The sequence below is a fragment of the Pristis pectinata genome, chromosome 6, assembly GCF_009764475.1.
Source record: "Pristis pectinata isolate sPriPec2 chromosome 6, sPriPec2.1.pri, whole genome shotgun sequence".
NCBI classification, from domain to species: Eukaryota; Metazoa; Chordata; class Chondrichthyes; order Rhinopristiformes; family Pristidae; genus Pristis; species Pristis pectinata.
This window is the reverse complement of record NC_067410.1, coordinates 44,998,804-45,025,658: the sequence shown is the minus strand read 5'-3', so window position 1 is coordinate 45,025,658 and position 26,855 is coordinate 44,998,804. Positions and strand designations below refer to the sequence as shown.

The following is a 26,855-nucleotide window of genomic DNA, read 5'->3' as shown; positions in this document are numbered from 1 at the left end:
TCTTATTCCTTCTCAACCCATTGGCACATTTGTCCACATCATCCTTCTCCAATTTCTCTGTACAGACTGCCAACTGGAGAATGCACTCACTGCTGGTTCCTTCCTTACCTATCCAATCATTATCACAGAATGAGCTCATATATCAATAACTTTGATGTCCCCAAGAATTTATCCTTGGCTCTCTTTAATATGCTGCCTTTGGTGGCATTTTCAAAAACACACCATTTTCCATTTGTATGCTGATGGCACCCATCTCATCCTATTGCCATTTCTCATGAAAGTTCCATTTGAATGACATCCAATAGAAACAGAAATTTCCTGCAACTAAATATTGAAATGACAAAAAAAAACATTTTTTGACACAGATGTGTGTAGACATACAGCATGGAAAATCCCATTTCTCAGTGCTTAGTCCATAGCCTTCTGTGCCATGCCATTCAAGTGCTCATCCAGATTCTTCATATATATCGTGAGAGTACCTACCTCCAGGCTGTGTGTTCCAGATTTCAACCATTCTCAAGTTGATAAAAAATTCTTCCTCAAAACTGCCCTGTAAACCACTCACCTCTTACCTTAAGCTTATACCCTCTAGTTACAGCCCCCTCCGTTAATGGGAAACGTTTCTCATTGTCTACCCTATCTACACCACTTATAATTTGGTCTCAATCACAAACTTTGTTCACCAACCACTGTCTCCAACCTTCTCCTGGTGATAGACAGAGGTTGAGACTGTCCAAGCTGTCAAAGCCAGAGGGTTCTTCTACTAGCAGATGTGTTATTGAGCTCAAAGAAATGTTATGGAATAAAATTTAAACACTAAATAAATAAAATTCCGTCAATATCAGTTAAAATTTCAAGTTTATATTAATTACAATAAAAAACATAACCTATTCTGTCTCCTCAATCACTCAGGAGGAACTGGAACATCAATGACCTCCAGCCGGAAGAGGGAGTGCCCGCTCAGTCTGCCAGGCGCTGCCCCTTGTCTGATTGATCAACGATTCGAGCAAGGGACTGGATGATGCCTTGACTGACACAATCCGCCGCCAATGAGCTTGGGGAGTCCCGGGGGACGCGTGGTGGAGCGGTGAGCCGGCACGACATGATCTCTGGCAGTGGGGGGAGAGGAAAAGCCAGGAGTTAGTGAGGATGTGGACCTTCACTATTCTCAGTCAGTGCTGCTGAGTGCAATGACCGCTTCTAATGCCGGCTCAGGTCGTGTCTTGGCCTCTGACGTGTGCTGCGGCCTGGAGAACCTGCCAGTGCCAGTCATTAATGGAGTGGATGATGAGGGCTTGCCTCCCATGCAGGTAGAGCAACGTTTGTTACACTCCCCAGGCCTTCTACACACGTATAGTATAATGCAGTGTCGCACGCAATAACTAATTCAAATCAATAATGCTGAGCCTAACACAAAATATAGTTTTCCACTGCAATTATGCTACTTTAAAAAATATGGCAATGAAAGTTTGCATTTTTTTTGCTGCAACGTACTTGAAGCTTGAACTACATAACCAAAATCAAGCATAAAAGGTAGTTATCAACCTAAAAATGGAAAAAATGCAGAGGCTAGAACTCTTAAGTAAAAAAAAGCTGGTATCACTTGTCAGCGAAGGGTCATCAGCCTGAAACGTTTAACACAGGATGTCTTTCCATGGATGGTGCCAGACCTGCTGAGTGTTATTAGTATTGTTTTTATGTCAGTGATCAACTTGGGCGGGCTCCTGTTAGCGTCAGACCGCACTAATTCTGGCCAACAGTGGAAGCAATACATAGGGACTTCTGGGGTGATGGACAGGAAGAAAACTCTATATTCGGGTTGAATGGATAATCACAACTTGGTTACTTGATCCCTCCGCTATTCATCTCATCTACATCTTGTGCCGTCTCTTGTGAGAATAGGAAAACAAAAACAAAGGTCAATATTATCAATAGATATACCCGCTTCTGCCAAAGGTGAATTTCACCCACTTGGGGCTATTCACTTTTGAAGGCTGCCTTCTGAGAAGTGATCATGCATACATGAGTATGTGAATATTGAATGAAAATAGCATATCAACAATATTACTTGAAATGTGCAGTGATAAGACAAGGGTCACAGGTTCAAATTAATAAAAAGCAAATTTAGGACTGATCACCACCTGAAGTAAACTTCCAGATAGACCACTGGGAATAAATATTCTCGAATCATTTAAGAAACAATTTGAGTTGGACAAGAGGATGATGTTAGGATTCTTCTGAATAGATGAATTAGGATGAGTGGGATTTTCTTCCTCCTCAACAATGAGCTGATGAGAAATTTATCTTAGCTTCATTAAGGATACCTTATTGCTCAAATACTTTCTTCCATAAATTAACCATAAGGTTTCTTATTTTTTGCCCTTTTTTTAGATGACCCAGAATCAGTTTCAAATGAATTTATGAGCCCTACGCTTGCCTTTACCTCAGGTTGGTGTGGCTAATCTAATGTCTAATCTGAAAGACAATGAAGCTATCCCTTCGGCAGCCACTGTACCCAGATCATGAACTGATTTGGAGGCAAAAGTTCCCCAGAGCCTTGGCTGACATCTGGATCTATGAAATATATTCTAGCTTAATGTATAAAAGTATCAGGAGATTTCAACCTCCACCCTATCCTATTTTCACGAAAAAAAAATCTGTTGATACTGGGTGTGTTGAGCACAGCAATGGATTGTTGGTGGTTTGGACTGAAGTGCTATTGTGTCACATGATTTGAACTTTGCTGCCAATGTACAGTGTTTTCTTTTTGATGGCAGTTTACTTGTGCTGCAATATGTTTTAAGGAAAGTAGAAACAGGAGCAAAGGTTTCCAGATCACTTAAATGTGGATGAGTGATGCTAAAGAAGGAAGACCAAGAATGGTTACTTGACCATTTTGAGAACTACATGCTAGAGGGCAGCCTATTCAGGGCCAAGTATTACTCTGCTGATTTGGGAGAGAACTCGGGACAATATAATATTGATGGATTTAAGTTAATGAAGTGTTATTGCTTAGATTGGGGCAACAAAGATGATCATTCAGCCCATCATCCCTGTGCTGACTGAAAGAGCTATCAAATTAGTTCCATTTTGCTGTCTTTCTCACAGCCCTGGAAACTTCCCCTATTTGTCTGTTTAATAATTAATTTTTTTAAAATTTGCTCATGCTTTTACTTTCAGACTGTGATCTTGATATTATAGCCACTAAGACAGCAAAAAAAATCTCTTTGCCAGTTATCTTGAATCTGTGCCCTCCGGTTTCTGATTCACCAGCAAGTTGAAACGGGTCTTCCCTAACCCTATCCAAAATTCTTAGGGAGAACCTCACAGTTTCTCCAGTTCCTCCACGTAACTTGTCTCCCATCCTTAATACTCTTCCAGTGAATCCTTGATGCAATTTCTAAGGTCTCTACATCTTTGTGGTTACTGTTGCAAATAGACCTGTCGATGATATGCAGGCAACTGGAGAAATATCACTGACATACATAGAAAAAAGACTACAATGACAGAAGGTTTAATATCCTATTAATTAAGTCCATAATGAACAAACAACATGGGGTTAGAAGGACAGATTCCACCTGGAAGATCTCATTTGATTTTTGAGATGCAGGAGAACTTCCTAGGGTCTATGTATCCAGTATTTTAGAAAACTTTCGGCAAAGTTCCATATGAATGATCCCAAACCTTGTGAAAAGCCAGTGGAAAGTGGGGGCTGGATTATAACTTGCATAATACATAGGAATCAATTAATATTGGTTGAAGATCTAATGACAACTGGAGAGGAGAAATTCATTGAGTGATGTTTCACTCGAGTCTGCCCTTGGACCCCTGTTACTTTTTAATCTACGTTAATGGATAGAAAATTGAAAACAAAGTTAAGTCTTTTAAATTTTCTAAAGATTTTAGATACAGGAGATGGAGCTAAATGACAGAGGAATTCTTATCTCAATTGTATACACAGATGGTTTTCCTGCCTCAGTTACATCGGTCATAGCTGATTCCATTCCTTGACCACCTTCCTGTTTGATTCCTGTATCTTTTGATTCCCTGCTTCCTGATTTCTTTATTTCCTTAAAGCCTGAGTATTCCAAAGATTTACAATCCTCTGAGTTTACAATCCTCAGAGTGTAACCTCTTATCCTGAAATATCCTGAGAATATGCTCCTAATTCTAGACTCTTGAGCCAGAGGAAATAGCACCTTTTCTTAATTAAAGAACTTTTAGTTTTTTTATATAGTTTCAACTCAAGAAGTGTGGATTTAAGTTGTGAGATTTTAAGAAAATATCTGATCAGGTGAACTTCCTCTGTTTACTGCTTGAACAGCCATGAATTTGTGACTTTATAAAATACTGAGTCAATGTTTTTCAGTTAAGTCATAAAATATGATATTTTAACCCTTGTTTTCAAAAATAAATTTGAACAAAAATTTGACCAAAAGATGCATGTCAATCCATTGAAGAATCTTGTACGTTTCAATGAAATCCACTATTGTGTTTACAAATTAAACTCCTTAGACCCCTTCTATAATAAAAACTTCTTGTGCTTGAGAATCACTGTGGATTTCTCAGAGTCAGAATCAACATCCCTTGCAGCATTCTGTCACTGATATTGGAAGATGAAAATCACTGCTGCTGGACCCAGCACAGTAGATAGAGTGGTATCCCACTCAATCCAACATGTCGTTCTTTACAGTGTTTTCAGAGATAAGGAAGTGTTGGCCAAAGGATGTTATTTGATGAAACCTCTGTATCTGCCTTGTGCTTTTACATTATTCAATGCACTTGATTCCTCTGGCCAAGTAAGTAACAGGCTTTGATCAGTTGATAAGACATTTAGCTTTGCTGACTTAATGTCAAATAGTAAACTGTAGTATGACTAATTCACAGAAACCTAATGTTGTGCCTAAAATTTTAAATCTGTGCCTTCTGGCCCTTGAAATCACCTGCTAAAGAAAACAGGCTTTCCTTTGTTTACTCTGTCTAAACCAGTCATTACCTTAGAAATGGGTAGCAGGAGATAGAGGATGTGAAGCAGTAAGAATTGTTGAACAGCCATGCTTAGGAAGTCTGGTTTGAAACAGCTAAATCACTAGAGGTAATTCTTTTCAAATAGGAAGTGAGAGGAGGATTAGGAAAATCAGTTGGAGGTATGGTTCACTGAGTGGGGTTTAAAGGATATTTGAAGGTGCGAAGAAGGGTGAAGCGAGATGGCAAAATGAGTGTGGAAGCAAGGTCATTGAAGGCTCAGCTACCAATTGTTGAACAGGGAGATGGGTCGTGAGTCTTTGGAGCTCTCTTCCTCAAAGGATGGTGGAAGCAGAGTCTTTGAATATTTTTAAGGCAGAAATAGTTAGATTCTGAATAAGCAAGGGGATGTAAGGTTGCTGGGTTTAGGCAGAGATATTTTATTAAATGGGCATGCAGGCTTGAGGCCTAATCCTGCTCCTAATTTAAATGTTCATTTGAAACACGCAGCAGAGTGGAGTTTAGTCAAGTGTGCCTACAGGAACTGAGCACTGTGGAAAGCAGAAGGCAGTGGAGGTGGTGGTGTATGAGGATAAAGATCCTGAACTTGATATGTTAGGGTACACAGAGTCTGTGAAGGAGGGTGATGATCAATTAGGTAAGCGAGCAGGACTTCTTGTTGGGCTGTGGAGTTTTGTTGGGTTGGAGTTTGAGTGGCCAACAAGGAAGGTGTTAGAACATTGAAGTGAAAATTCATGAATAGAAATTTCAACAGTGGTGAGAATGAGCTAGGAGCAGAGATTGTCTTGGGGCAGAACCAGATGTAGGGTTTGGAGTGTCAAGCTGGAGAATGAAGCCAAGCTTCAAGTAGTGCAGTAAGAAGGAATCTGACTTGGAATCCATCCCTGCAGTATTATCACTGCTTGCTCAGTTTAGTGTTTTTTTCTGGTTACAGATTAAATCTTAATAAAAGAGAACTCTTGCCATTAAATATGCAAACCCCAATTTATAGGCAATTACCATTTAGATTAGTAACAGACCATTTACGTATTTGGGTGTTAAAATTACCAAGAAGCATAAGGACCTGTTTAAAGTTAACTTGTTACCTTTAATTGATCACGTTAAACAAATATTTACAAAATGGTCCCCATTATCTCTATCATTGATAGGCTGAATTAATGTGGTTAAGATGAATATTTTACCAAAATTTCTATATCTATTTCAGGCGATTCCAACTTTCATCCCGAAATTTTTTTTTGACACTATTGATTCTAAAATTCTTTCATATATATGGCAGAATAAAAACCCAAGGTTAAGTAAGAGATATTTACAAAAATTAAAAAAGGATGGTAGCATGGCTTTGCCTAACCTTAGATTATATTACTGGGCAATTAATATCAGATATTTAATTTTTTGGGCACGAGATTTAGATGTAATTCAATGTCCCAAATGGGAATACCTTGAGTATGAATCAGTGCAAGGATTTTCATTAGGTTCTATTTTAGGAGCCTCACTCCCTTTTGCACTTACTAAATTGAGTAAACATATGACTAACCCAATAGTTAAACATACAATACGAATATGGTTTCAATTCCGTAAATTCTTTGGATTGAATAAATTTAATTTATCAAGCCCCATTCAATCTAATTTTTTCTTTCAACCATCCAGAATTGACTTAGCTTTTTCTTCATGGAAAACAAAGGGAATAACATGTTTTCGTGATCTATTCATTGATAACTGTTTTTTATCTTTTGAACAGTTGTCTAATAAATACAATTTGCCTAAATCACACTTTTTCGATACTTACAGATTAGAAATTTTTTAGAAGTTACTATGCCTTCTTTTCCGACTCCATATAAAATTGAAATTATGGAAAAAATTTTAGGCTTTAATCCCTATCAGAAGGGCTTGATAGCAATAATTTATGATCTAATTATGAAAATGCGTCCAGAGACACCTGATAAAATTAAGAATGAATGGGAAAGAGAACTCCAGATACTTTTACCCTCAGAGATATGGAAGAAAATTCTTCAATTAGTTGATGTGTGCCAGACACTCTTTGATACAATTTAAGGTGGTTCACAGGACCCATATGTCGAAGGACAAGTTAGCCCGTTTTTATCACCATATAAATCCTATATATGATAGACGTAATTTGGAGGTGGCTTCCCTGACACATATGTTTTGGTCCTGTCCTCTTTTGGAAAAATATTGGAAGGAATTTTTAACATTATTTCAACTGTATTGAATATTGATTTACAACCTCACCCAATCACTGCAATTTTTGGGTTACCAATGATGGAATCTGGCCACCTATCTGCTGCTGCTTGTCGTATGATTGCCTTTGTTACATTAATGGCCAAGCGATCTATTTTGTTTAAATGGAAGGATCCAATACCTCCCACTACTTTTTCAATGGTTTTCTCAAACTATAACATGTTTAAACTTAGAAAAAATTAGGAGTGGCACTGTTGATTCTTCGCTTAAGTTTGAGGAAGTTTGGAGTCCATTTATTCAACATTTTCATATGATATAGATCCCTTTTCAATAATCTTTGAATTTAGAGGAGCGGAGTTGACGACATAATAATGTTCTTTGTTCATCGAGAAATATCAGTCCAGTTTTTTTTTCTTTTGAAATTTTTTTTAGTTTGTTCGTTTTATTACTGACAATTTTTTTCGATGTGTTTTTTTTATATAATCTTTTTCTTTCTCCTTTTGATTTTTTTTGTAATGTATTCGTTTACCAAGAAACCGTGGGGCCTAGAATATATTTTTTATTCTTTATGACTATATATGTCATGATTGTCCTCCCAATCTCTTTGTATTACGTGTATAATTACCGATGTTATATGTACTAATCTGTATTAATTTGAAAATTAATAAAAAGATTGAAAAAGAAAAAAAGGAAGGAATCTGACTGAATATTATACTTGGAGTTTCAAGGGAATTGTATAGCCCAGTGCTACACTTGATTCTACTGGCCTGAAACAGAAGGATAATGAGCTGCAGATATTAGCTTTGTTTCCCAGTCAGTGGTACAGTGATACACACTTTTAGATGAAGTTTGTGGGCCTGTTAGGATCATGGTTATTGGGGTTGGCTGAGTGATACATTGCAGGCTTCAGACACAAGATGGTGCTAAATGCCATGTACCATGGTTTCAGTACCAAACTAAATATGCCAAATTAAACTTTTTCTGGAATTATTTTTATCTCTTATGACTTAACATGTCATAAAGGTAAAGGTTAAATACGTAATAAATAAATTACTTCTATGTGAAGTACCCTTTCCAGACAAAAGAATAATGCTGAAAAGTTAAAGAATGTAAGAATATTCTGTGTCCACCCAGTGCCCTGACATTTCACAATTTTCCATATCATGTGTGATTCTCAGCTGAGATCAACTATGGGGCTGTTGTTGAGTGGCTCTGTGGGACATCCCGTGTCCTGAAAGGCAAAGGTGAAGTGCCTGGGCATTGTTGGTGACTAAGAGTTGATAATAGAAGAAGATGGAGGGCTATGACAGCTCTAACCCGTGGGGGTGGGGGTGGGGTTTGAGGAGTCTGCAGATTAATTTAGCAACAGTGGAAAAGAAGAGCTTCTGAAAAGAAAACATGGCAGTGATCAGAAATTTGTATTACATAGAATGCATCTGAATTGTCAGAGAAAAAGTAATGTAAAATTTACTCGTGTGAGCTCATTGTAGTGGGAGATTGATTAAGCTACATGTCATAATGTATATCAAGAAGTCTGCCTTCAAGAATAGGAAGAATTTGCATTTATATCACCTCTCCAAAAACATAGCAAAGGGATAGGTTACTGTTAGGCAGGATCTCGACCCGAAACGTCAACCATTCCTTTCCCTCCACAGATGCTGCCTGACATGCTGAGTTCCTCCAGCAGTTTGTCTTTTGCTTCAGATTCCAGCATCTGCAGTTACTTGTGTCTCTAGGTTACTATTATGATCAATCGGAGTCACTGTTACATGCAAGAATCTGCTTTGGCTCAGTTGATGGCATTCTCTTCTCTGAATCAATGGTTCTGAGTTCAGGTCCTACTGCGGGGGCTACATCACAAATTATGTGAGACTGCGAGACTGCTTTACTATCGTAGTCTTTTAGATGAGTAGTGAAACTGAGGCTTCATTTGCTCTGAAGTGGATAAACCACTCTTTTAATGAAGAATTAAGGGAGTTATCTCCTAGTGCCCTGGGCAATATTTATCCCTTAGCGAACATTTCTAAAATAGATTATTGCTGTTTAAAAGAGCTTGTCAAATTGGCTACCACACTTCCCACATTGCATCAGTGTATCATCTTTAAGAGTAAAAACTGTAGATGCTAAAAATGTGAAATAAAACCAGAAAATATTGGAAGTACTCAGCAGTTCGGGCAGCATCTGTGGAAAGAGAAACAGAGTTAAACCTTCTGGCTGATGACCTATCGTAAAACTTGAAGCATTTAACTGTTTTTTTCTCTCTACAGATGTTGCTTGACCTGCTCAGCATTTCTCACATTTTCTGTTCTTGTTTGTTTTTCAAGGATACTTCATTGGCTATAAAACAATTTTTGGGGTATTCTGAAAACCATGAAAGATGCTACATAAATGCAGTCAGCAAAGAGGCTAAATACAATTAGATTGTTGACTTGGGTTGTGTGAGGAATATTGGAGGAGGAAGTTTGGTAGTGCCTGGATTTCCCTTTCAAAATGGGATCTTTAAAATTGACCTGACCATAGAATGTTAAACCAAATAGATTCCTGGTTTAATATTACATTTAAGCACAGCATCACTGTCTTTTTTTTCCCCTTCTCCGCTTTGGGCCGGAGTGGGTGATCCTCCTGATGACTTTAGAGAGGAGGCCTCTGCGAATGATTCACACAGCTCTAATACCTTCGCTGTCATGGCTTACAATCAATCCTCATTGGCTCGCCTGTGCTGGTCCTACACTACACGAGAGACAGAACAACATAAACCAGTGGAAGGAAGGAGAGAGTAAAAACAAATCAGGGAAGAGAAGCAATGTAAACTGGAGGATGGAGGAGAACAATCTAATGCAGGGAGAGGAAAACCAGAACTGCAGGAAGGGAGTGTTCAGGTCAGCCACTAATGTATAATGTCCTAGATATTCTAGTGCACCAAATGGTTATTCTAGACTGGTGTTGTAGTGGGATGCCAAAGACCGATTGTTCACTGGACTTCTGCTGCAATGTTCATTTATAGCTGATGTCCAAGGCACAGTGTACAAGTGAACAAGGGTTGAGAAAATGTGATGCCTGTGACTGAAGTTTAGAGAAAGATGGCATGAGCAGTGTCACATAGTTGCAGTGTGATTAAATATTATGCAATTGAATGCCATATGATAAGATCTCCAGATCTGTACTCTCATCATGGTTAAGAAATGGATTATATTCTGGACTTGAACTTGCCATCCCCTGATTTGATTTTGGAATTGGTGGAGGAAGGTGGGCTAGCAGCTGTAAGGGAATAGAGTAATACAGCATGGATAAGATTTATTTATTAGTCACATGTACATCGAAACGCACAGTGAAATGCATCTTTTTGCATTACTGAGAATGTGCTGGGGGCAGCCCGCAAGTGTCGCCACTCTTCCGGCACCAACATAGCACGCCCACGGCTCCTAACCTGTACGTCTTTGGAATGTGGGAGGAAACTGGAGCACCCGGAGGAAACCCACGCAGACACACGGGGAGAACAAACAAACTCCTTACAGACAGCGGCGGGAATCGAACCCAGGTTGCTGGTGCTGTAATAGCATTATGCTAACCGCTACACTACCATGCTGCCAGGCCCTTCGGCCCAACTGGTCCATGCGACCAAGATGCCCATTTAACTTAGTCCCATTTGTCTGTGTTTGGCTCATATCCCTATAAACATTTCATATCCATGTACGTGTCTTTTAATCAGGAGGATTGGAGAGGTTTCAGGGAGTTGGGTAGATGGAAAGGTTGGGAGGATTGGAAGGTGGCATGTTGGACCTGGCCTTGGGATTGGAATAAACAACTTTGGAAAGTGGTGGGAGGGGTTGGTGTTAGATGTAGTGTGAGGGAGGGAGGTCAGAAAGTTAGCTAACTAAGGGACTTAAAGGAGTCTCAATCCAACTACGTGCTGTGAAGACTGTTGTTCCACCAGTGTCCAGTTAAGCTTGCTTTTGGGGCAATATAATCCAAGTTTCCTGCAAAGGAACATAAGGAATGATGCAATCTGTGTGCCCCGAAGTATTGCTTTGGGGAACAAGAGAGTCTCACTCTAGAAAGTGCCTGGTGGTATTTCCGCACTGCTGTCAGATGACCTGGAAGTGTCAATATGGTGTTTAACTCGAAAAGAACGAAGGGCTTCCAATTGTATAACACTGAAAGAAACAGCGCTACATGATTGACTTTTGAGATCAATGTGTTTTGGGTTTGTGTTGGGCAAGTTTAAAGTTTCTCTGCAAAGTTTCTCCCTGAAACTGGCTTTCTGAAGTAGGATTCAATTGAATTAGATCTGCTTTTTAGTTTTATTTATTATTTTTATCATTTGCTTGTGCTAAGTCACAAGATTGTTAACGCTTTCGTCGGAAGTTATTTTAATCAAAGATGTTTTTGTTGAAAGTATTTTTATTTGACGTTTCTCATTGTGATACGTCTCATAATTGTCATCTGATTAAATTTTATGTGATTGAATGTGACATGGTCAGATTTCCAGAGCAGAGTTGGTAATCACACTCGGACAATGTAACATTCTCGTAGTAGCAAAGGGCCACATTACACTCTGTACTTAGGACCCAGATTGGAGTTGAACTGACATGACAGTGATTAAGCCAATCAAATATTTGTATTTTAGCAGGTTTAATTGCTTATCCCCCTAAGTCAGACCTTGTTTCACAGCTCCTATACATAGATTTACAGCACCAAATGTAGACAAGCCAGGGATTTAAAAAAAAGCAACTTTAGGTTTTTAATTAAAAGCACCTTGTAAACAAAATTGGATTTCATAAAATTTAATAGTATGGAAACTGTCATCTGTCTTTTGAGATGGAAGATTAGCTATGATCTTGTTGAAAGGCAGAGTAGACTGAAGGGGCCTAATTTCTTTTTCCCGTATTCTTATCCATGGCTTGTGTTGATGTGGTACATGAGCATCCTCTCACTCTTTCTCTCATCTCAGCCTATCAATATGGCCTTTATTCCTTTTTTCCTTTATGTACTCAATTTATTTTCCCCTTAAATGTATTACTGGCACTGAATTCCATATTCTAACCACCCTCCAGGTAAAGAAACTTCTCCTTACTAGATTAATGAACTAATGTCCCATAGTTTTACATTTCCACAAGCAGAAACATCTTCTGTATATCTGTACCTTTATAATTTTAACCTTCAACAGATCGCTCCATCGCTTTCTTCCTGGGGTACAAAGCAAGTGATTGAATTAGCTGTATAATTTCTGAAAAAGACCACTGGAGTCTGGGGGTTTGAGTTAGGATCTGTCTTTTGAGAGCTCCAAGATCTTATACTAAACGGTAGAAGGATGACTGAGAAATGAGGCTTGATTTTTCAGCTGTGAAATGGATACAATTGCTGTTATTGGATCTCTAAAGATACTAGATAAAGTTGAACTCACCAAGCCTTGTCTAGAGCACTAGAACTAGAGGCACAGTCTATACTTGGACAAGGGGTAAATTAAAGACAAATCTGCAGGGATACTATCATACTGAGTGAATAGATGATGATGGAAATAGTGGAAAATAGCAGTTAGCGTAACGCTATTACAGCGCCAGCGACCCGGGTTCAATTCCGGCCGCTGTCTGTAAGGAGTTTGTACGTTCTCCCCGTGTCTGCGTGGGTTTCCTCCCACATTCCAAAAAGATGTACAGGTTAGGAAGTTGTGGGCATGCTATGTTGGCGCCAGAAGCGTAACGACACTTGTGGGCTGCCCACAGAACACTACGCAAAAGATGCATTTCACTGTGTGTTTCGATGTACATGTGACTAATAAAGATATTTTATATTTCAGAAAATATATTTGTAGATGATATTATTTGGGAAGATCACATGTCCTGAGTATGGAATGCTTGCAGACTCATTTGACTATTTTTTTCTTAAGGCTCTTCACCATTGATGTTTTCCATGTAGTCTGATTGATAAGCATTAATTGCTGTGGTTACTTAACAACTCCATTATCATTGTTTTACGCAACTACTGGTGGAAGGTAAACAAGGTGGCATGTGTTCACCTCAGCAAGACCTGTTCGCACAGCTCATAAATTCAGAAATACATACACCCACTCAGCTTGTCCAGTGTAATATTAATTACTGGTCATTTCTACTTAGGGGTCAAAAATAAAAGCAAGGCTTGATTGTTTTGCTGATGATAATGACTAAACTATGCTTGAAGACCTTCTTAAAATGTGTTTTTTAAATGTCTTTCAATAAAACTCTGTTGGTAGTATATTTTATGATGGCAGTCATGCATGTTGCTTTAAGAATGTGGGTATTGTGCATAGACAAATGGCATGTATTTGTGGAAATGTAATAAAATAAGCTGGTGAGTGAAAAGACTGGGTAACTGGGTCAGTGACATATATTTGAATATGTAGATATTATTTATGTCATTACCAATTCAGAGGCATTTTTGTTATATATGAACCAAAAGTTTAAGTATTTGTTTTAAAGTTCTTCTAACAACAGAAAATACCCAATTTGGCCAATCTAATAACTGAAGAGCATTCCTCAATGCAATCAAAATTAAAAACTGAAGAATTCAAGCCAGTAACTATCAAATCCAGTAAGAAAATCAAGAGCTATGCCTTACCATAGAAAAGGATAACAATATGGGACATGCTACGAGAAGGAATAATTGAGTTTGATAACAGAGATGCCTTTAAGGGGAAGAGGGTTGAATATTTAAGGGAGAATGGAGTAGAAGAATATGTTGATATAGTAAGGAGTGCGAAGCTCTTGTGCAGCATGAACACTGGGTGGAATGATGTGTTTCTTTGCTTTCAGTCAGATGAAATGTTTGGGGAAATAGTGATTTTCTGCTTCACATTTTTCTTTTGTCCACAATTGCTTACTTCTGGTTTTGCTGGTTGTTTTCAGTCTGTCCCTGCATCATTGATCTCATATTCTTGCCTTTAAACTTTTAAGACATGGTTCAGAATTACCATCACTTCTCTAATACATTTCAATGTCTTTCCTGAAAAGAGTTTGGCCAGTCTAATCGTCTCTCCTCTAGGCAGCACCAAGTTGCCAATTATTTGGCAGTAAATTGGCCACCTTATTCAGGCTGGAGTTGCTGTGGCACTGCTGTAGCGTTATAATAGGAAGCACTCTTCCAAGATTGATGGTTCAGGTACTTTACTGGGGCAGAGAGATGGAAACTTCTGTTTTAACATAGATCAAATCTGTGCAGTATGAGCTGTTTCATTTCCTCCATCTGGCATGCTGCACTATACTTATCAATGCTTGTAAAATAGAAGTTATAATACTGAAAATGTCATATAGCCCAATGCATCTATTTTGGTATTTCCACGTGAGCCTCCTCCTACCTCTCTGCATCTCACCATTTAAACATATAATTCTCTTACTAATTTAATTTTCCCCTAAATATATCTCTGCCAGTTGTCTCATTCATTCTGCATTATCATCACTTTGCATCTTTAAGACTATAGCTGAGTGTTACTCCACTGATACTGGACCTTGATGTTTACTCCTTTGCATTTTATAGTATTTGAAAGATATTATCATGCTTCCATTTGTGAAGAGGCTTTAGACATTAATGTTGGTGTTGTCTCTCTAGAATTTTCTTCTCACTCCTAAAACATAGAATTTTAAATATTTACGTTTGTATTGTGTCTTTCATATTCACAGAACATTACAGAACACTTCACAGCCATTGAAATACTTTTGAAGAGTAGTCATTGTTTTCATGTAAGACCTGTAGCTGCTATTTTGTACACTCATGGTCCCACGGGCAGCATTGTGGTAAAAATCAAATAATCTGGTTTAATGATGTTGGTTGAGAGATAAATATTTACTAACACACCAGCAAACCTATTTGATTTGGTACCTTTTATATCCACCTGAGAGGTTAATTTAGTCATTTACCCTGAGCGATAACACCTATGACAGTGCAGAGTTCTGTAGATCTTGTGTTCGGTCCTTTATGCTTGAACCCACAACCTTTGAGTTGGAGGCAAGAGTACAACTCATTGAACTGTGAGTAATACCTAAATTGGATGAGGAGGCTAAAGCTGGATAAAGAAGTGAAGGAAATAAAGTTCCTCATGGAAGGCTTATTCGGAAATTCAGGAGACATGGGATCCAGGAAGACTTGGCTGTGTGGATTCAGAATGGGCTCGCCCATAGAAGACAGACGGTGGTGGTAGATGGAGCGTATTCTACCTGGAGGTCGGTGACCAGTGGTGTTCCTCAGGGATCTGTTCTGGGACCCCTGCTCTGTGATTTTTATAAATGACTTGGATGAGGATGTGGAAGGGTGGGTTAGTAAGTTTGCTGATGATACAGAGGTTGGTGGTGTTGTGGATAGTGTAGAAGGTTGCTGTAGATTACAACAGGATATTGATAGAAAGCAGAGCTGGGCTGAGAAGTGGCAGATGGAGTTCAACCCGGATAAGTGTGAAGTGATACACTTAGGGAGATCAAATTGGAAGGCAGAATACAAGGTTAATGGCAGGACTCTTAGCAGTATGGAGTAACAGAGGGATCTTGGGGTCCTCGTCCATAGATCCCTTAAGGTTGCCACACAGGTTGATAGGGTTATTAAGAAGGCATATGGAGCGTTGGTCTTCAGTAGTCAGGGTGTTGAGTTCAAGAGCCACGATGTGATGTTGCAGCTCTATAGCACTCTGGTCAGACCACACTTGGAGTATTGTGTTCAGTTCTGGTCGCCTCATTATAAAAAGCATGTGGAAGCTTTAGAAAGGGTGCAGAGGAGATTTACCAGGTTGTTGCCTGGATTGGAGAGCATGTCTTGTAGGTTGAGCAAGCTAGGGCTTTTCTCTTTGGAGATAAGGAGGATGAGAGGTGACTTGATAGATGTGTACAAGATGATAAGAGGCATAGATCGATTGGACAGTCAGAGACTTTTTCACAGGGTGACAATGGCTAACATGAGGGGACATAATTTTTAGGTGATTGGACGAAGGTATAAGGGGGATGTCAGGGGTAAGTTTTTTACACGATAGTGGTGGGTGCGTGGAACGCACTGCCGGCAGAGGTTGTGGGGGCAGATGTATTAGGGACATTTAAGAGACTCTTGGACAGACACATGACTGATAGAAAAATAGGGGGCTATGTGGGAGGGAAGGGTTAGATAGATCTTAGAGCAGGATAAAATGTCGGCACAACATTGTGGGTCAAAGGACCTGTACTGTGCTGTAGTCTTCTATGTTCTATGAAATGAAGAGCAAGTTATAGATATGGGGTGGGGAGGAGGGAACAATGCCATCATATTTTTAGGCAATGTCTACCGTGAGAGTAGAGATAACGACACATGAATTCGTGGAGCACAATGACTAGATTTTTAGTTGTGACCTGAAAGAGAAGTGGAAGCAGATTCAATGGCAGCCTTCTTTGGAGTTTAGATGAATGAGGGGTGAACTTATTGAAACATATAAGTCCCCAAGGGGCCATGACAGGGTAGATGTCGAGACGTTTCCACTAGTGGGCGAGTCTCAAATGAAGGGACATAATTTCAAGATAAGGGGCTGGTCATTTAAAACTGAAGTGCACAGAGGGCATGAATCTCTAGAATTCTGTACTCCATAGACCTGTGGAGGCTAAATTTTTGAAAGATCAGGGAATTGAAGGCTATAAGGATCTGGCAGATAAAAGGAGTTGAGGTCTGGGTTAGATCTCACATTGAATGGTTGGGCAGGCCTGAGAGGCGAAGTGGTCTAGTTCTTCTCCTATTTTTTGTGTACTATACCTACGTAGGTCTGTACATGACTGTTGTAAAGCTGAATTTGGTGAGGCTAAGTGGGAAGAGCTGTGGAGTGGGTCTAAATGTTTAGCTTTTTCAAAGGGCAGTCCCAGTCCTGATGGACTGAATGTCATGTGCTATGAGGTTGGGCTAATCTGCAATTGACATCTATTTGGGCATTAAATTAAAACTTGAACTGAGCACAAGTACTTAGAATCTTTTCTATATTGGACATGACCATCACTGTAAATATAACAATTTTAAATATTGCTGTCGCTGAGTTTGAGAGTGAAACACCATGCATTACTGAAGAACAGAGGACGGATCCTGGCCTGGATGAAGTGCTGAACTGAGCTTGCATTGCTTGACAGCAAGCTGAATCCGAAATTTATGGTTGGGTTTCCTCAGGCTTGGATCAGTTGGCTGGGCGCTAATTTGAAGACTATTTCACCAGCTGGTCTGAACATCAGGTTGTTGCTGGTTGATTCATGGATAATAATCGTGTCTGAAGTCACAAACCACATAAACATTGGTAGCAACTTTGGGTTTCAAGTACAGTATCTAAACTGTCAGATCGACCGTTTGCTACATCCTGCTGGAGCGAGACAGCACTATTACTGATGTAGGCTGTAAGACCACAGGGCAGGGGAACAAACTGTCTGAAAACAGACTTCAGTCCCTAAAATAGAACAAAATGATGTGGCAACAGTCCAATAAACAAACAAAAGAAATATGGAACAGGAAAATAAGAGAAGACTGAATAGAGTGATTGCAAAGCAGTGTTTGCCTCAACCCACTCACATAGAACTGCTTGTTGCATCCTAGACACGCAACAGTAGAACTGAAATTTGATACTATCCTAGGTTAGCATCAATGCCAAGCTGATTGCCTCTGGTTTCCTTTTAGAATGCTTCAAGTATCATAGAAAACCACAGCAAATGATAGATTCAGACACACAGGAAAGAAAGACGTGCATTTATATGACTCATTTCAAAGACCCCACCTAAATTGTAGGATAAACGTCAACAATTATGGCCGAATTGCAGACTAAACCAGATAAAACTGCAGAAGAGAAATTCTGACTTGTTATTAATAGTGGTAATTTGCAAAAAGCAGTAAATATTTTGTGTCTAGGAGGAAAATACATCAAGCCCTGTAAATACCTTTTATACTTTATAAACAAAACAATTAGCCCTCTCATAATGTTCTCAGATGTTCATATGGAGAACTAGTTATTGCCCTTCCTGAACCGTCAGCCATATTTCTTCAGTGAGGCGCAGGGCAGTGATTGGGGCAGACACTCGGGGCTGGTGGCCCAGTGGAGAGAGGAAAACAGGGCTGCTTTGCCCCTTTTCACCTCTGGACTGCTTGAGCCACTTCCCCAGCACTTGAGCCCCAAGGAAAAGTCCCACCAGTTGCCCCTCTCCAGCAAGGCAGGTTGATTCTCTGAATCCTTTGGAGGTAATCCCCCCAAGCCCACTGATGTTTTCTGAGTCAGGCCCAGATGCACCATTCTCTCTCCATGTACTTCCCTCTTAGCTTGCTGCCCCTGTCACTCTCCTGGACTGGATGTCTGGAACATGTCATATAAGGCAGAATTCAGTACTTTGGATACCCATTAATTGGTAAATTGGCTTATTATTGTCACATGTGCCGAGGTACAGTGAAAAACTTGTCTTGCATACAGGTCAATTCATTACAACAGTGCATTGAGGTAGTACAAGGTAGAACAATAACAGAGTGCAGAATAAAATACTACAGAGAAAGTGCAGTGCAGGTAGACAATGAGGTGCAAGATCATAATGAGGTAGATTGTGAGGTCAAAAGTCCATCTTATCGTACTAGGGAATCACTCAATAGTCTTATAACAGTGGGATAGAAGCTGTCGTTCAGCCTGGTGGTACAAGTTTTCAGGCTTTTGTATCTTCTGCCTGATGAGAGGGGGGAGAAGAGAGAATGTCTGGGGTGGGGGGGGTCTTCGATTACGCTGGCTGCTTTACCAAGGCAGCGAGAAGTGTAGACAGAGTCCATGGAGGGGAGGCTGCTTTCCGTAATGTGCTGAGCTGTGTCCACAACTCTCTGCAGTTTCTTGCGGTCATAGGCAGAGCAGTGATGCATCTGGATAGGATCCTTTCTGTGGTGCATCGGTAAAAATTGGTGAGGGTCAAAGGGGACATGCCAAATTTCTTTAGCCTCCTGAGGAAGTAGAGGCACTGGTGAGCTATCTTAGCTGTGGTGTCAACGTGATTGGACCAGGACAGGCTATTGGTGATGTTTACTCCGAGATACTTGAAACTCTCAACCCTCTCGATCTCAGCTCCGTTGATGTAAACAGGAGCATGTGCACTGCCCCCCTTCCTGAAGTCAATGACCAGCTCTTTTGTTTTGCTGACAATGAGGGAAAGGTTGTTATCATGACACCATGTCACTAGGCTCTCTATCTCTTTCCTGTACTTCGACTCATCATTATTTGAGATACGGCCCACTGCGGTGGTATCATCTTCAAACTTGTAGATGGAATTAGAGCAGAATATGGCTACGCAGTCACGAGTGTATAGGGAGTAGAGTAGGGGGCTGAGTAAAGGGAGTAGGATGCTCATTGCAATGAGCAATATGGTTAATGCCAGCCTTAGCAGATTCATGAGTAGCTTTCAAAAGGAATCTGGATATAGGGTTGCACCAGAAACACATTATGGCATTGTTGGGAAATAATGGGGGAGTAGAATTAACTAGGCACTGGTAAAATGGGCTGAGAAGTCTCCTTCCCGTTCTGTGAATTTCTAGGATTACTTCTCAGTTGTCTCACCCCATGCATCCTTGACTGTTCCCCTGGAATAAAATGAGTGTTACTTCTTGTTAAATTGTGACATTAAGACAGGGTGTTGCAGATTCAAATTTGTAAAAGCCAAATTTAGAACTGATTTCGCTTTCAGACAAGTCATAGAATTACACAGCGCGGAGGGCCCAACTCTTCTAAGCTGACCAAGTTGCCTTCCTGAGCAGGTCCCATTTGCCTGTGTTTGGCCCATATCTCTCTAAACTTTTCCTATCTATGTACTTGTCCAAATGTCTTTAAAACATTGTAATTGTACCCACCTCTACCACTTCCTCTGGCAGGTTGTTTCACATACTCATCACCCTCTGCATGAAGAAGTTACCCCTCAGGTGCCCTTTAAGTCTTTCCTCTATCACCTTAAATCTACACCCTTTGGCTTTAGACTCCTCTACCCTGGGAAAAAGACTGTGACCATTCACTTTTTCTATGCTGCTCATGATTTTATATTCCTCCATAAGTTTACCCCTCAGCTTCCTACACTCCAGGGAAAAAAGTCCTAGCCTATCCAGTCCCTCCTTTTAACTCAAGCCCTCCAGTCCCAGTAGCATCCTTGTGAATCTTTTCTGCATTCTTTCCAGCTAAATGACATCTTTCCTATAGTATGGCAGCCAGAACTGCACACAATCCTCCCAAGTGTGTTCTCACCAATGTCTTCTACAGTTGTAATATGACATCCCAACTCTTGTGCTCAATCCCCTGACCAATAAAGGCAAATGTGCCAAACACCTTTTTCACCACCCTGTCTATCTGTGTCGCCACTTTCAGAGAACTATGTACCTGTACCCCTGGGTATCTCTGTTCCATAACACTCTCCAGGACCCTGCCATTTACTGTGGAAGTCCTGCCCTGTTTAACTTACTAAGATGTGACACTTCACACTTGTTCAACTTAAATTCCATTTGCCATTCCTTGGTCCAATTTCCCAGTTGATCTATATCCTGTTGTAGTCTTAGGTAACGAGCCAATGATTGGCAATGAATTTCAGCGAAGGTGATGGGAGTCAAATACACTGAGCCACTTCAAAAACAGTCTGATGTCTTGTTGACTGTTTTCATGTCTGGATGATGGGCTGTACAACTTTCTTAAAGTGAGATCCCAGCAAGTCCAGTCTGATGTAAGTATTGAACATGCCTGAGCTTCCAGTGGGAGACCAAGATTATTACTGGATTTTGTGGTGTAGTGAGCAACTTGAGATGGAATGCAAAATGAATATGTCCCTCCAGCCATGAATGTACATTGTGAAATAGGTGTTGACACCTCTAGGTAGCACAGAGTGTCCCATAATTGAGCACCAAACAAAAGAAAGAACTTGCATTAGTGTGCCTTCAACACCCTCACAATGACCCAGTGTACTTTACTGTGAATGAAGGACTTCTGAAGTATAATTGCAGTACAGAAATTGTGGCACTGTACTTGTCTAAAAAAGGTTCTCAGAAGTATTAGTATGATAAGCGACCAGATAAATGCATTTAATGACGTGCAGCCTGATTAGAAGAGACCTAAAGGAAGTGTATTAGTGCAAAAATTGGTTGCTCCTTTAAGCTGCACTTAAACCAAATTCGGGCAAATTTTTCATATTTTATATTTTCATTTGGTGCATCAGACACCCTTTTGGACTTTTCCAATCAGGCTGCATGTCATTAAAGCAGACAATATGGTCAGTTATACTGCTGCTTGTGAGACCTTGTATTCAGGGACAGTGCCACACTTCCAACATTGCAACTATACTTCAACATTCTTCATTGATAATAAAGTGCATTGGGGCATGTGAGGCTGCTAAGAGCATAATATAGAGATCTTCCTTTCATTTGGTACCCAGTTATGTCTTCTTGGCAATGCCATGGGATTGAAGTTGATTTTGTGGTTCTGAGGTGGCTCATGAGACCAGTGTGGGAACCACAAACTCTTCTATAGATGGAGCAGGGAACGGGGAACGGGTGGGTAGTTTGTGAGGTGGTGCACTTCTTCTACCACTTTTGCAGGCTTTCTATATGCTTCTGATGCACGGCCTTGAGGTTATCAATACCATCCTGAATCCACCTCCCCCTCTGAGAAGTCAAGGCCCAAAGATTCCTGGGACTCAGTAGGCATGTTGCATTTCTTAAAGGAGGCTTTGAGCACGTCAGTGAATATTTTCCTCTGTCCACCTGGTAATCTACTGCCTGTTTCAGGAGTCAGGAGTCTTCTGCCTAGCATAGTCATCTGAGTATAATTAGGGCCTCAGTACTGGGGACATTGACCTGGGAGTGGGCACTGACATTGCTTATTCTGCCTTTGAATTTGGAGGATTTTGTGGAGACAGCCTTGGTTGTAGTTTTCATGTGGCTTGAGATGTTTGTTGTAGATAGTCCAGATCTCAGAGGATGTAGGAGGGCAGGGATCACCATTGCTCAGGAGACCATGAGTTTTTTGCCAGGTCTGAGGACTTGATCTTCAAATATTCTTTTCTTCAGTCTACCAAAGGGTGTGCTGGACCACTGAAGTCAGTAGTAACTTTCATCATCCATGCCTGCTTTTGCTGAGAGATGGAGCCTGGGATATGATAAATGTCCATGTTTTCTAAGGTCACATGGTGAAACTTTATTGTCAGAGGGCAGTGTGGTGCAGCAACGACAGGTTGATAAAGAACCTTTGTCTTGCAGCTGTTGACGATAACCATCCTCTTGTATGTTTCAGTGTAAGTTTTGACAATGGCTTGGGGCTCAGCCTCTGAACAATTATATATGAAAGTACCGAGTGAAGTAGGTATTGGTATCTTTAGACATGTCCACTAAATGAAAGAAAGAATTTGCATTTATATTATGTCTTTAACACCTTCACAATGCCCCAATGTGCTTTACTGTCAATGAAGAACTTTTAAAGTATAGTTGTAATGTAGGAGTTGTAGCACTGTACTTGTTTAGTTAGCCGTATCTATAATGTAAACCATTTTGCATGACTCTAAATGTGGATTGGCAACTTGGACTATATCCTGATTGTACTTTTATCCCCTTGCTCACTTCCTATTTCAAGAAAAGGACATATATTTCTGCAGTTACTATGCCTGGCCTGCTTTTCATACTTCATTTAGTAGATATAGCACATCAAAAAGAGAACAGGGACCAGCTGTAACAGACCAAGGGCATTTATCTGAAGGCCAGATTTACATAAGTTAATTAAGGACATGCTTGTTAAGATCTTGTCAAGAGACATGAAGTCCTAATTTAGAAATGGGTAATAAAGTCTTGCTAAATTGGAATCGAAGGTTCCTTGGTCATGCTGTGGTAATTTTTGAATTTTAGTGAGGAGGTAGACATTGATTTGTAGGTCACAGGGTGATGGGATAAGATGTGCACTCATGCTTTTAAACTTGTTGTGTTTAGTAATGATTGGAATTATTGAGGATCCTCTTTTTATTTTGTTATAATGCCGAACTCTTTTAACATAGCCAGCATAATCTGCAGATGGATTCATACCAATAGGAACAATGAACTGATCTGTGCTCCATTCAGAATATATGCTGTCCATCTTTTGTTTTAGATATTTGAATCATGGATTTAAGCTGTGCTTTTAGTATAAACATTTTAGGTAGGACTAGGTGTATTTAAACATTGTTCTAACTTTTCTTTGGCACTGTGTCTCAATGGTGCACTACTAGTAGTCATGAAATGAGGTAAAAGTATTTTAGTAAGTACAGTGACCCTTTGAATAAGCCAGACAACAGAAGGCTATGTGGAACTAATCACTTCAAGACTGTTTTGTGTTTCTCCTGCAGTACACACCTGAGAATGTGACTGGACCAGGAGAAGATCTTGATCCCACTGAAATAAATCTTCCAGGATGTGACTGCTTAAGCTCTTCCTGTAAGTTGGAGACGTGCACTTGTCTACAATGCTACAAAGGAGCTTACGATGAAAACTTGTGCCTTGTGGACCTTAATGACAAGACAAGCTACTCCAGGCCAGTTTTTGAGTGTAACATCATGTGCAAATGCAGCGAGGCCTGTAAAAACAGGCTTGTCCAAAGAGGTCTTGTCTTTAAACTGCAGGTGTTCAGAACCTCCAAGAAAGGATGGGGTCTTCAGACACTGGAACCAATTAAGAAAGGGAGATTTGTATGCGAGTATGGGGGTGAAATCATCAGTTTTCTTGAAGCCAGCAGGCGAATTCAGTGCCAAAATCCTGGTGACATGAACTATATCATAGCAGTGAGAGAACATCTGAGTAGTGGAGAAGTACTGCAGACATTTGTCGACCCGACACACACCGGCAATGTTGGCCGTTTCCTCAACCATTCTTGCGATCCCAATCTGTACATGGTTCCTGTTCGTGTCAACTCCATGATTCCAAGGTTGGCTCTTTTTGCAGCTCGTGATATTGTAGCTGAGGAGGAACTGTCTTATGATTATTCCGGAAGGTTCAATAATCTTCTGAAGGAAGACACGGATAAGGAATTGTCTGGTGGCCGGACGCTTGCCCTTAAGCCATGTTACTGTGGTGCACAGACATGCACTGGCTCCCTGCCCTTTGATAGCTCGCTCTATAATCTCAAGGATAAGTTAACCCTGACTTAGCCTTGGCTATTGTGGTAATTAGTTCTTGGTTCCATCAGTCAGAATTTGCAGTTAATGCTTGCTGGTGCTATAGTGTTGAATGTGTTAACCACTTATATTCCTCTATAGTATATACATGTGAAAACACAGTTTTGGCTTCTTTATAACTGCAGCGATCTCCATTTATTTTATAGTGAGAACATCACAATGTTATCTCAAATTGCATATTTCAGTGGTCATTTTTCCTATTTTTCTTCAGTTTATAGGTCCTGTGATAAGAGGATTGGAGAAGTTTGTCCAAACCACAGAGAATATTTGCTTAATTTTTTTCTCATGTTAATGATTTGAATAAATTGTGCAGCAAAACTGACTCTCTCACATGTGTTATGTTCATAAATGCTTTCATGGTGAATCATCGCATTTTGAGGTATACTGATTGTTATGTATACAGTTACAGAAAGAATTAAGGCAGAGGCTGTACCTTTAAGACTTTCAGCACTTAGCTATTTTATTCATTGTTGTCAAAGACACTAGCCACCATGCAGTTGGTGATCCAGGTGCAAAAAAAGGCATCTCTGATTAATAATAGTAATCAGTAACATACACTGTTCATCATGGGATTCCTGTATTTATCTTACATGGTATTTACACATGAAATTTAACCTTTTGTGCCATTGATCCTCAAGGATGCGTGCTTAGCCCCCTGCTCCTGCTCTCTTTACATCCACCGACTGTATGGCTAAGCACAGCTCCAATACCACTTATAAATTTGCCGACAACACCACTGTTGTTGGCTGAATCACGGGTGGTGACGATAGTGAGATGAAACATCTGGTTGAGTGGTGCTGCAATAACAATCTCAAGCTCAACGTCAGCAAAACCAAGGAGCTAATCGTTGACTTCAGAAAGGGGAAATCGGGAGACCACATGCCAGTTCTCGTTGGTGGGCCAGAGTTGGAGAGAGCAGCTTCAAATTCCTGGGTGTTAACATCTCGGATGACCTGTCCTAGGCCCAGCACGTAGACGCAATCACGATGAAGGCACGCTAGTGTCTCAACTTTCTTTGAAGCTTAATCATGGGCACATCCCTCCCCATCATTGGTAGTATCTGCAGGAGGTTTTGCCTCAAGAAGGCAACATAAATCATCAAAGATCCCCACCATATGAGTCATGCCCTCTTCTCTCTGCTACTGTCAGGCAGGAGATACAGAAACCTGTATCTTCCCATAACCATCAGGTTATTGAACCAACCTGCACAACCCTAACCTACCCCAGCAACGGAACACAATGAATTACCTCTTGCACTACTATGGACTTCAGAATCAGATTTATTATCACTGACTTGTATGTCGTGAAATTTGTTGCTTTGTGGCAGCCCAGTACAGTACAAAGACATAAAATTATTATAAATTACAAAACAAATAAATAGTGCAAAAAAAAGGAATAACGAAGTAGTGTTCATGGACCATTCAGAAATCTGATGGTGGAGGGGAACAAGCTGTTCCTAAATCATTGTGTGTGGGTCTTCAGGCTCCTGTACCTCCTCCCCAATGGTAGTAATGAGAAGAGGGGATGTCTCCAATGGTGAGGATCCTTGGTGATGGATGTTGCCTTCTTGAGGCATCGCCTCTTGAAGGTGTCCTCGATGGTGGGGAAAGTTGTACCTGTGATGGAACTAGCTGAGTCTACAACCCCCTACAGTCTCTTGCAATCCTGTGCATTGGAGCCTCCATACCAGGCTGTGATGCAACCAGTCAGAATGCTCTCCATCATATACCTATAGGAATTTGCAAGAGTCTTAGGTGACATACCAAATCTCCTCAAACTCCTAATGAAGTAGAACTGCTGGCATGCCTTCTTCATGACTGCATCAATGTGTTACACCCAGGATAGATCCTCTAAGATGTTGACGCCCAGGTACTTGAAGCTGCTCACCCTTTCCACTGCTGACCCCTCAATGAGGACTGGCATGTGTTCTTCTGACTTCCCCTTCCTGAAGTCCACAATCAATTCCTTAGTCTTGCTGATGTGGAGGTTGTTGTTGTGACACCACTCAACCAGCCGATCTGTCTCACTCCTGTATGCCTCCTCATCAAACGTCAAGCTGGCACTGGAGGACCTGAGCACCATGATCAACGGTCACGGGACAGCGTAACCTAATGTCCTCCCCATCATAGCAGGGGACTTCAACCAGGCTAGTTTGAGGAAATCTCTGACCGACTACCAGCAACATGTCACCTGCAGAACCAAAGGAGCCAACACACTCGATCACTGTTACACCACCATCAAGAATGCTTACCGTGCCATCCCGTGCCCTGCACTTTGGCAAGTCCGACCACCTGGCATATGGAGACTGAGGACCACAGCACCAGTGGTGAGGACCTTGAAGGTATGATCAAGGGAGGCGGAGGACCACTTACAGGACTGCTTTGAATCAGTCAACTGGACCATATTCAAGGATTCATCTGTGAATCTAAATGAATATGCTACGGCTGTCACCGACTTCATCAAGATTTGCGTGGATGAGTGTGTGCCTTCAGGAATATACCGAGTTTCCCCAAACCAGAATTCCTGGATGAA

At 40.5% G+C, this 26,855-nt stretch overlaps 1 protein-coding gene across 2 annotated transcripts; it reads left to right on the top strand.

The window, feature by feature from the left end:
• The first annotated feature begins 1,079 nt into the window (after positions 1-1,079).
• Positions 1,080-25,191, top strand: setmar (SET domain and mariner transposase fusion gene). 2 transcript variants are annotated; one of them, XM_052018125.1, is made up of 3 exons: positions 1,080-1,310; positions 23,499-24,073; positions 24,535-25,191. In XM_052018125.1, the coding sequence occupies exons 1-3, from the start codon at positions 1,191-1,193 to the stop codon at positions 24,539-24,541; spliced, it is 702 nt and encodes a 233-aa protein (XP_051874085.1). In that variant the 5' UTR covers positions 1,080-1,190; the 3' UTR covers positions 24,542-25,191. The 2 variants fall into 2 exon arrangements, with proteins under 2 accessions (XP_051874085.1, XP_051874084.1); XM_052018124.1 differs by lacking the exon at positions 24,535-25,191 and having other exon boundaries at positions 23,499-24,525.
• Positions 25,192-26,855: the final 1,664 nt, after the last annotated feature.